The sequence below is a fragment of the Hakea prostrata genome, chromosome 6 (genome assembly GCF_041222555.1).
Source record: "Hakea prostrata isolate BN-2017 chromosome 6, UWA_Hpros_2, whole genome shotgun sequence".
NCBI lineage: Eukaryota > Viridiplantae > Streptophyta > Magnoliopsida > Proteales > Proteaceae > Hakea > Hakea prostrata.
Genome location: NC_142605.1, coordinates 25203387 through 25215411, shown reverse-complemented (window position 1 = coordinate 25215411; position 12025 = coordinate 25203387). Strand labels below are relative to the sequence as shown.

The following is a 12025-nucleotide window of genomic DNA, read 5'->3' as shown; positions in this document are numbered from 1 at the left end:
ATCTGAGGATTGTATTATCAGAGATCCCACAAAGAATCCGTTCTTCCAAGATTATACTCATAAAAATCTAAGAACTCCTCTGCCTTGAGATGATGATTTCAAGCGAAAAAACTTAAATCTTTCCCAAACCCCATTGCATTCAAAGTCAAATAATTTTTCAGTATGTGAATTTCAAAGTTCTAACCTCCTGTCTATTCCTCAACAGACGACAAGTTGAACTTAAAGCCACCATAATTTTATCTTAGTATTAAAGGGTCAATTCAGAGTCCCTACAAGAGCTAGAAAATGCCATCAAGTTTAGTTACCATGGCAGTGTCAGGCGTTGAATTATTTCTTTTATTTCATACTCAAAGGTCGGCATTCAGTGTTCATCAAGATTTCCCAAAAGTCAACACAAAAGAAAAACAGGAAAAAAAACAAAGAATCGTGTGGATTGGTGGTGCATTCAACTTGCAATAATAAATCAATATTTGAATGCTTATTCTTTCCCTAGGAATCCTACACCACAAGAGGTTCAGGAATGAGAGGTTGTATCTGTAAATGATTATGGTGATTGGTAAAAGGCATGCTTAACACTTAAGTAAAGGTGACAGCTCCTTTTGTTGTATTCTTTTGAAAGTCAAATTATGTTTTGGTTTCTCATTTCTGACCTCTTTGAGTAGTGATTTGTGGCATCCAAATTCTCCTGCTCTCCCAAGTCACAGGCTCTCTGTATCTGATAGTTATCCATGACTAGACACCAAATATGAATCACGCATAAAATGATTCTTTTTACAGTTTTAGGTCATTTGTCATTAGCAAATCCAAAAACTTGGAAGACTCACTTTAGTAAATCTTTCAGTAATCATATCATCAATTGTTATGTGCAAATACTACTAGCAACAGATATAGGAAGCATGAGCACATGGAATCAAGAAGACCAGATGATGGAATTTTTTTTTTTTCAGGACACAGCAGCAAACTAGAGTGTAAGAATATGAAGAATCTAAAGCAACCTTTTGATTACTTTCAGCTGAAATGTTGTTGAGCAAAAATGTTAAAGAGGTTTCAAGGGGCATGATCATCTAATGGGATCATTTATATACAAGAGAATTCCAAATAGGATACATGAAGTGGAAGGTGTCATCCCTGAACATTTCCTACCTAGCTCTCAAGCATCGTCCGAAGAAGATTCAAGTTCATTACTGTTTCTATGCAACCTTTGTTACCCTACTTTCCATCCCAGAATACTGCAATTCTATGAAGAAACATGAGAGTACCATCAACACCTTTCTGCTCTTATCAACACTATTTCAGGCAGAACCTGTGGATCAACAGCCTGCAACTGAGCCTAAATCAATGAAACTGAAATACTAGATTTAACCTACAATACACAAGTCAGAGGACATTAGTTTGCATGTTGAGCTGGAAATATGATATTGGGAGCTGATTTATGAGAAACAATAAAAACAATAAGAAAATTAAAATTCCTAGCTCTCTAATAATAATGACCAGCATCACCAACATAGTTCAGAAGCTTAAATAAATAGATATTTGAGAGAACATTTTCGATTCACTGTCAGAAAATTCTTTATTGATAGAGGCTTACATAATTCTCAGATGTTGGATTTGCTGCTATAGAAGAAGAAAAAACGATAAAGTCGCAAAAATTTCAGAAGGTAAGAAGTTATTTACAATCTCTTTGGTATGGAAGCCTGTTTATCGTGGAGAGATGGAACTTCATGCCACGTTGTGAAAGATGACTGGCTGGAATCTGAGATGCCTATCTCCACCCATCTCATACACACTGTACATAACCTCTACTCCATAACACAAATTAGTCAAGTCACATCAAGATTATCCAACCATGAAACAATCTGCTGTGTTGAGGGCCTCATTTTAGGGGATTTATCCAAGCAAAGGCACACTATCTCGAGAACTTCGAGACATTTCTTTATGGTTTTCTTTGTCATAGATGAATGGATCAAAAATTTCACTTTCCCTCTTCTCCTCCTTCATCTGAAGCATCCATGAGATCAAATCCCGACACCCTCTAGGTTTGCACATATCCATTGGTCTTCTTCCTGTAAGTAGCTCCAATAGAACAACTCCAAAACTATACACATCACCCTTATATGTTGCCACAGAAGCTTGACCATATTCAGGAGGGATGTAGCCCAAAGTTCCAACAAGGTCGGTTGTCACATGAGTGTCATAAGGAAGAATGAGTCTGGCAAGTCCAAAGTCAGCCAAATGGGCTTCAAAGTTCTCATCTAGCAGGATGTTACTTGACTTGATATCACGGTGCAGGATATGAGGCTGACATGATTGGTGTAAGTATGCCAATCCCCTTGCTGCCCCTTGTGCTATTCGTAGCCTAGTCATCCAATCTAGTGAGGAAGCACCATCAAGCTTTTCATGCAACCAGTAGTCCAGGCTTCCATTTTCCATGTACGAGTAGATTAATAACCGATCACTTCCATGCATGCAATAACCTTGAAGGAGAACAAGGTTCTGATGCCGAGCTCTTGAGAGGGTTTCAACTTCAGCTTGGAATTCCCTTTCCATCTGACCACAGTCACCAGAGAGCCGTTTGATTGCAACCTTCTTCCCATCTGGAAGGGCAGCTCTATAGACTAGACCAAAACCACCACATCCAATTATGTTAGCTTGGTCAAAGTTGTTAGTGGATTTCAGAAGGTCATCAATTGAGAGCTCTTTATTATTCTCCTTGTGGAACAGAACCAGCAATTTTGATTCCAATTGCTCCAAGTCTTTACTGCTGGCATCAACGCATTCTTTCTCAAGGTCACCCCATGTCCTACAGTAAGGTCTTCTTGACATGATCAAAGCTACAACAGCAAGTAGGAACACTGAACCCAAACCAATTCCAACAGCCATTCCAACAATAGTCCTCTTGTTTCTCGCTTGTTTTGGGATCGCAGGAGAACTCTGATTTGCAGGACAAGGGCCAGAGTGTTCACACAGATCTTTGTTCCCCTCAAAACTTGAATTTGAGAAAGTCCAGAACTGACCTCCTGATGGTATCCTGCCAGATAATTGATTGTAGGCAACACTGAACTTTGAAAGAAAGCTGAGATTGACCAAAGAATCAGGTATGGCTCCTGACAGATTATTATGTGAAAGATCCAAAGTCTCTAAGTTTGTCATCTGTGACAACTCACTGGGGATTTGCCCGGACAGAAAGTTTGATTTCAGATCCAGAACTAGCAGTTCCTTCAGTCTTCCAAATTCTGGCCAAATTGTTCCATTAAGCATGTTATTGCACAGCACCAATGAGGGAGGAAAGTTACCAATCTGATTATACTGCAATGCACTTCCAGTTTGGTTTGGTTTGACGAAAAATGGAAAATCAGGTGACGAAACTCCAGATGCAGCAGTGCGGTTGATGAGGCTCTCCAGTGTAGTCAAGCTTTTGGGTATTTCTCCAGTAAGAGAGTTGTTTGATAAGTCCAAATAAAAGAGAAATTTCAACTGACCAAACCAATCTGGAATGTTTCCACCCAACTGGTTCCACGAGAGATCCAAAAGCTTTAAATTGGTGCAGTTACTCAACCATGTTGGTACGGAACCTCTGAGACCGCAATTTGGGATAATGAGGGTGTTCAGGCTAGGAAAGTGTAGATTTGCATCTGAAGGCATTTCCTCCTTATGGAAATTTGATGTAAGAACCAGAGTTGTAAGGTTTTTGCATTGTTGTAGCACCGAAAGAGCGGCTGAAAGATTTTGGAGGTTGGTGATTGAGAGTGATAGGTAAGATAGCACATGGAGGTTCTTGAAGCTCTCAGGAATTTGGCTGTTGATATTGTTCCGGGCAAGATTTATGGTTGTCAGTTCTTTACAAGAGGATAGACTATCAAGGATTGGGCCACTGAAATGGTTGGAACCCAAATCCAGAGAGGTGAGTGAAACCATGGCAGAACAATTAAGATTGAATGGACCAGTTAACGAATTGTTCCTCAGATTAAGAGAAATGAGGGTCGGGGAATTTGACAAGGAATTGGGCAAGTTACCATCAAACTTATTTGAATAGGCTGTAAAGCGTTCTATCCTTGTAAGGCGGTCAAAAACATCTGGGATTGGTCCAGAAAAGTTATTGAAGGAGATATCCAAATCGGTAAGCTGTGTCAGGTTGCCAATCTGATCACTCAGAAACCCAGAAACATAGTTCTCCTGAATATACAATGTCCTCAAATTTGCAAGCGAAAACAAACCCTGAGGCAAACTCCCAAATAGATTATTTGAGTTGAGAATAAGACGTTGTAACGAGGTACAATTGCCAAAACCAAGATGAAAGCTTCCAAAGTTGTTCATGGAGAGATTAAGAACTTGAATTTGGGTGGAGTTAATACACATACCAGTGTCAATAGCACCCTCAAACTGATTCTCAGAAATGTCAAGAAACTCAATAGAGGGTAGATCAGTCTCGAAAGGAAGCACACCAGAGAAATCATTATAGCTCAAGTCAAGGACTGTCAAGTCCCGCAAATGAAATAGACTAGAAGGAAGAGTACCTTTAAAGAAATTGTGAGAGAGATTTAAGAGTTTCAACTGATCCAGACCAGCCAAGGATTCAGATAAATTTCCTCTCAATTTCTGTTTCCCAAGCTCCAAATTAACAACCCTTCTGCCGGAACCTGTAGAATTTGAAGAACAAGTGACGCCAACCCAACTACAGCAATCAGAATCATTACTGTCCCACGAAGCAATTCCTGACTCCAAACCCTGCAAAAAGCCCTTCAATGCACCGAGGTCTCCAGAGTTGCAGGTCACGTTCTGAGAATTCAAGACCCAAGCTTGGAAGCAGAAGACAAGGATAATGATCAAAACCCAGAAATCTCGAACACCCATCTCGAAAAACAACCCTTGAAGATATCAGAACCCATTCCCCGTAAAACCCATAACAGCTAACTGGAATTTCTGATCTGGGTTTTATGACTTTTCCCGTATTCTTCAAGACCAGAAGAACAAACAACCAGTATAAAAAAAAAGAGAAAGTAGTTCGATGAAACTGAAGAACAGAAAAGAATTTAATAGCAGACGAAGTAGATTAAACGGCAAAAGGAAATGCGGAACTTGTCATTAAGATTGAGAAGATAACAAAAACTAAAGAAAATTTTTAGCTTTTGACTTGTAACCGTTTTTTAGGACTCTGCAACTTTGATCAACGCTTCTAAAGAACTTAGCTGAGAGGCTCTTTGTTTGAGAGTAGTGAGAGAAAGTGTCTAAAACCAAACTCCAAAGGGCCATTAAAGGCATTTTAAGGAATTGGTGAGCATTAGAACCTGTTTAATCGGTCACAGAGAGACCCGTTACGGTGTTAGTGTTACATCAGTCTGAAACCGGCTATAGCCGGTAAATGTGTGCTACGTCTACGAGGTAAAAAGAAAAAGCTAAAAAAGAAAAAGTCAAATGCAATCTGCGTTCTTACACGTGCTCTTGCATCATTAAAAATCTACCCCGGGCCGCCAGGGCACACCGCCAATAATGTCATGCTATAACGAACGCCTATGGCATATTTTTCTTAACCTGCGCACTCACTTTGATGCAAGAGGTAGACATTAGGTTAATTTATCATGATGAAACTAGTTGACCTTAAGTTCTTGTTTACACCAAGTTTGGATCATATAATAATAATAATAATGAAAATAACTTTATCTAGAGGGCATAAAATGATCATTTTGCTCTATGAAAAAAAAAAAATGGTATTGTTTTTTGTAACAATTTAAATTGATCATATGAAATTACTCAGATGATGTAGCGAAGATGTGCATAATCTGATCGAAATGAATCTCAGATTTATAACAAGCAGTTTAATTTGAACCTTGACTTATGTATATCATGTGTCTTTCGCTTTCTCCTTCCAAATGTTCACCTAATTAGTTCGTTTTCTTGGGGATTGTTACCTTTCATTTTAAGGTTTTGAAAAACTTGAAATTTTGAAAATGATGTTTTTTGTTGTTACTATTTTTAGTTTAAGTAGGTTAGTTAGGGCGAATAGGGTTAATCAATCATGTACAGCTAGGCCTTGTTTAGCCTAATTAGGATCAGTCAAGGTGGGGCTAGGTTGGACTGAACTTGACGAGAATTGAACCTAGGTCAAAAAAATTTGACTGGAGATTAGGATTAAAGTAGGTCGAGACTGAGTTAAAGGGTCTCGTGTTTCTTTTCTTTCAGAATTTGTAGCTTTATATTTAGGGGTTGGTGGCTATTTGTATGTATAATAGAGAAATTTGAACTCATGACCTCTTCCTTGAAAGGTGCCGGTCACTAGCGATTGAGCTACCCTTCAACGGCAGGGTATTGTGGTTCTCAAAAAAAAAAAAAATACTACACCCTCACACAACTTAGATTAATGATAATACATGATGGCCTTCAATTCTATATGAAAAATGGCAATAGAAGGCATCACAGCCAAAAAAAACCGTTAAAGTCTTTATAGAGGAATTGAGCCCACCGGGGAGTATCCTATGGGCTAGAGTGTAGCTAGTTATGTTTATGTCTTTTTTTTTAATTTCGACCGTTGAATTTGAACGGTCGAAATCGAAATTTCGATCCAGTGATCCGAAATGCTTTGCTTAACCAATGCGTAGAACTGGCTAATGCAGGATTGGTAGAGTAGTAAGATCCATACTTCGCAATGGAGAGTTCATGGATTCGACCCTTGCGGACAATAAAGCTTCCCATTGAGGATGTAATCGAGGTGCGCATAAGCTGGCCCATATGAACCTCAGATACAAAAAATTAAATGCGTAGGACTTAAGCAAAGTCCCCTTTTTTTTAACGGTTTTGCCATTTTTGTTTTCAAAATCTTTATAAGGCATTCTTCTATGTCAATTAAACCAATTCTTTGAGTTTATTTTTAATTTTCATATTTGGTCAAAAAAAAGCATGATTTTGGTCCCCATTAATAGTTTTTAACTTTCAAAAAGACGTAATGTGAACCCTTAGATTAGAATACTTCCAAAGCAAATAGGTGGTCTTTAAGACAAAGTTAACCTAAGAAAGGAAAAACCATTTTACTCTGACCATGGTGATTAGATTTGAAAAAGTATATTAATCATGGTATACTTCATTTCAAAGTTCAATTCAATTGGAGTTTCCAAAAAGTAGAAGAAAGCAGCCTTAAATTATATTTTTTTTATAACAAAAAGTCAGAAAAACATTATATTCCAAGAAGTGCAAGTTTGGTGTAATAAAACTAACGTCTATAAACAACCCAAAAAAATCAATATTTATTTTCTCTAACCTTAAAGGACGAATAAAAAAATATTTTATCAGAGAAAGTGGAAATTAGACTAATTGCTCAAAGAATCCTCTTATAATTTATTATTAAGAAAATACGAATCTATATGAAATAATAGTCCTTGCATTCAAACGTAAGACGGTATGAAAATGAGGATTCATGCAAGATGAATAATATAATTGATATAAAAATATTAAACATTAAAAATACATAGATCAAATTCTTACCAAAGATAGGGCAAAGTCATGGATATCACATATTGTTTTTTTTTTTTTTATTTTATATAACCATGTTGGGTGTAGTTAATGATCGGAATAACCACAGTACTTCTTAGCCAAGCCTACCAGACTATGAGTCCGATCCGACCATCGGATTAACTTTGAGGCCGGTTTGACCTATCAAGTCAAAGGTCTGAGCTAATAAACCTACCACACTCAGAAATAAAGACAAACTCTATCTCAAGAAGACTCCTTGTATCGACAAAGACCAACTCCCGATCATACTCTCCAAACTTCTTATATAAACCCCATGAGCAAACGGAGGAAGGTAAGTAAGTATTCATATTCTGATGTGATCAGTTGTTTGAGTTTCTTATTAAGTGATTGAGTTCATATCTCCTTGATATTGACTTGCTTCGACGGAGATGTACCTTGCTCCCAAGGTCGAGCAGTGTTTTGCAAGAATTTGACAGGGAAAGACGAACAGGATTTCGTATCAACAGATGTTATTATGTCACAAATCTAACATATCTCAAGTTTATATTTCAATGAATAGAAATAGGTCAACTTGTCTAACATTTTCTTTCATGCCCGTAAGTGTGTTATCACGTTAGTCTCATAGTAGCAGAAGGCCGCATAATATAACCGTAAATCTTTCCCCATTTTTTATTTTGATAGATCGATTTCTAGCTTACTTATTTCAATTTTAAATGTCAATCTCACTAAAAAAAAATCACTTAACAATTAAAAATAGAAACCCATCACATTTTTGTGGTTGAAGTGTAAAGAGGCGTATGAAGATGCATGATTATACATGGAAATATATATATATATATATATTTAAAACAATATTATCGTTTCATGATTAATTTATTGTTTTATCTAAGAAATTATTAACAAAAGGAAGATTTCTTAAATCTTAAATACAATTTTATCATTTTATGTGCGTTGACATTTTAATCAAACATTAATAGAATTATATTATTTTTGCAAGTAGATAAAAGGAGAGGTAGAGATTAGAGAGCTATGGCTTATCGGTAATTCAAAAAATAACATATCTTTCTTGGGTGGTCCATTATCTTGTTGCCTACTTATTTAAGCAACCTCTTCTCTTGATTTGATGCTGATAATCATATTTTATTGCTTTTCTTCTCTTTTACTTCTTCTTTTTTACTATAATTAATCTATTTCAATATTCAAATGTATACATTTATTTATTAGTTAAGCAACTTAATAAAAGTATACCATCTAGGGTTGATTTTTTTTTCAATGTTCACCACTGCTAAAAGGGTGCACCCCAGTTGTACAAATACAAACTAATGGTCCGACCAACTAAACCAATTGACTCAATCGATGAACTCGATCCCACATCTTCAGGAAAAGATGGTGGCAACGTCGGAAATGTCCTGATATCTTCAAAATAAAGAAGACTAGAGCTCAGGAACACCAATGCCGTAATAAAAAAGCCGTCGAGGAGCACAGACTGCTTCTCGACGGATTGCAGATTCCTTAGTACCCGATCAGCTAAAAGAATGTATTATTTCCACACACTAACTTGATCATCAAAGGTGGCTACCCAACCCACACGGTGGGTGTATTCTCACTGTTTATCTTATTAAATAGTTTTCAAATTTGATGTTCGAAGGCCAATTCCTGATCCACCATAGAAAAGTCAATTCTGGAGACAACAGTGGTATTTAAAATTTGGTTTAGCCAAAAAACCAAAACGAAAGAAGTACCTACTACGCGTAGGGTCCATAAAGAAAGACAAAATGAAAGACTTCATTGGAAAAACCTAGAAGAATATCTAAGACCATTAGAAAGAATAAAACCCAATTTTCATGTCTCCCATTGTCTATAAAACAGTTGTCAATGTTCAATCCTGCTACTATGATGTCGGCCAAAATCAGAATCTATTTGGTATATTTCATGTTGGTTTGGTTTGGGAAATATAATCTGAATTCATCTCTAAGTCAAATTATAAATCTTTGAGAAAGTGGTCTACATGTAGGTAATTAGGTAACATAGTCAATGAGAATATTCATTAAAGCATCTTGAAGATACGAATTTTATCTTCTGTTTATATCCGTTGAGCTAGAGGAAGATCATACATTCTCTCATATAAAAGCCCCTCAGGGCCGAGGCGAAACACTGCCGTCATATATTTAAAAAATATATAAAAAACTACCCCATAAAAATATAGTTAAGGTGCAAATAAGTTGGCCTAGACAAACCTCAGTTTCTAAAAAATTAAATCTGTATCTGAAGATACGAATTTTATTTTCTGTTTAAACCCGCTGCGCTAGAGGAAGATCATACATTCTCTCATATAGAAGCCCCTCAAGGCCAGGGGCGAAGCACTGCCGTCGTATATTTAAAATGTATGTAAAAAGCTACTCAATAAAGATATAGTCAACGAACGAGTAAGTTGGCCTAGACAAACCTCAATTCCTTAAAAATTATTTATCAATCCATATTAAATCTTCTTATGAATGAGAAAAATAATTTAAAAATACTTCAAAACAGCCATGATTGAACTTCATCTTTTCCTCTTCTCTTGTAACATGTCATGAATTATCTAGACATAGTTCTAGCTAAGTAAGTTGATTGTTGTTTGATTTGAGTGATTGGAATCTTGATCTCATCAAATTACTGTTTAGAAGAGGCATATTGAATGGGCTTCAACAAGGAAATCATTATATTCTATGATTTTTAGTCTCTATCATACTTATGAATTATATTTGATAACTCAAAACATTAATGGAGTCTCCACTAATGACAATCAGTGGATATAACATCTATAAGCTAAGGGGGACTATAAGCTAAGGGGGAGATCAGTATCAACCACTAAATGTTGGTTGGATATGTAACTTTTTTTCAGTACACCTTGATGATGAGAGCACTAGGTACAATAAAACCAAAATTGGCAAATCTAATCCAATCTCAAAGATAGAATCTCACCCACAACTTCCAAATGGGGATTTTGATTGAACCCATATGGCATCTAGGTCAGCAAACCAATGCCACATCATCACTAACATAAGCTCATCACTGAAGCTGAAGTGGGCTGAGGGAGGTACAAGAGGAGAGAGAAAAATGTTAGAGGAATGAGAGACAAAACCATGGGTTAAGAGGGTTTGTAGAAATGTTAATTCTAAGATTAGAATATGAGAAATGTTGAGAGTCTTTCACAATTCAGCTAGAAGTGCTCTACCATCATGTAAAGTGTTTTGGTAAACATAAACGCACAATATAGAATTATATATTAATTATTTATTTTAAGGTAATTTTCATTTAGACGCTGTGAGGTTTTGTCTATGTCATTGTTTTTTTATTCAAGATTCATCTGGGCCAACTTGCGCGCACCATGACTGCATCCTCAAGGGAGCTTTTATATAATTAATATAGGCAGGGCTTCACTCCTGGCCCCGAGGGGATTCGAACTCTGACCTCCTATGTGGAAAGGTTGGTCTTTTGCCAACTGAGCCACCCCCTCAGGGTTGGTCTATGTCATTGTTAGTTCAAAAAAATTGAGACTTTGCATCTGCCTCATCTGTGCTATAGAAAAAAAATCAATATAATGACAAATTATCACTTTTATGACCAATTTATCCTTCTTCTTTTTTTTGATAATTTTCATCTGAACCCCTAAGTATTGGTCTATGTCATTTTTAGTCTAAGAAAACTAGAACTTTACATCTTCCTTCTCCCATGCTATAGAAAAAGTCAATTTAAGGACAGAATAACACTTTAATGACCAATTTGTCCTTACTATTTTTTTTAAATTAAATTTTTATACATACACACCCTCACCTGCCATGGAACTCTTGACTCTCAAAAATCACAAAAAAGTCCTAGAATTCAAATAAATATTAAAATGTGACCAAAATACCCTTATATGTTAAAATGACTCAAGTGCTCCTTAGCTTATACCTTTTTCAGTGTATTTTGGTCATATTTTAAAAATTATTTGATTCTAAGACTTTTCTGTAATTTTTGGACTAAAAAGAGAGTCACGAGTTCCATGGTAGGTAAAAATTTTGAATTAAAAAAATAATAATAAAGACAAATTGGTTATAAAAGTGATAATTTGTCCTTAAATTGACTTTTTCTATAGCATAGGGGAAGCAATGCAAAGTTTCAGTTTTTTTGGACTAAAAATGACATAGACCAAACCTTAAGGGATCAAAATCAAAATACCAAAAAATAAAAAATAAGGGCAAATTGGTCATAAAAGTGATAATTAATTCTTAAATTGACTTTTTCTATGGCACAGGAGAGGTAGACGCAAAATCTCCATTTTTTTAGACTAAAAATGATATAAACCAAACCCCAAGGGGTCTAAATGAAAATTACCCTTTATTTTATGATTTAAGGTCAAAACTGGGACAAGGGTCAGATTGGTTAACTGTATAATTAAGGTTTAAGAGCAAGCTAGAAATTTCCAATCAAATTTTGGATTTCAAGAGACAAAATCTTACTTAACCCTTGTTAATTTGCATTTAAGTCTTGATGAAAAAGCACTTTCCACATTTCCTTTTCTTTTCTTTTTTTAAAAAAT

At 36.0% G+C, this 12025-nt stretch overlaps 1 protein-coding gene across 1 annotated transcript; it reads right to left on the bottom strand.

Moving 5' to 3' along the window:
- Window positions 1–949: 949 nt before the first annotated feature.
- LOC149012857 (phytosulfokine receptor 1-like) lies at window positions 950–5237 on the bottom strand. The gene is given in 2 exon segments (XM_089160156.1): window positions 950–1925; window positions 1927–5237. Coding segments are annotated over 2 exon segments (3030 nt in total). The 5' UTR covers window positions 4852–5237; the 3' UTR covers window positions 950–1820.
- Window positions 5238–12025: the final 6788 nt, after the last annotated feature.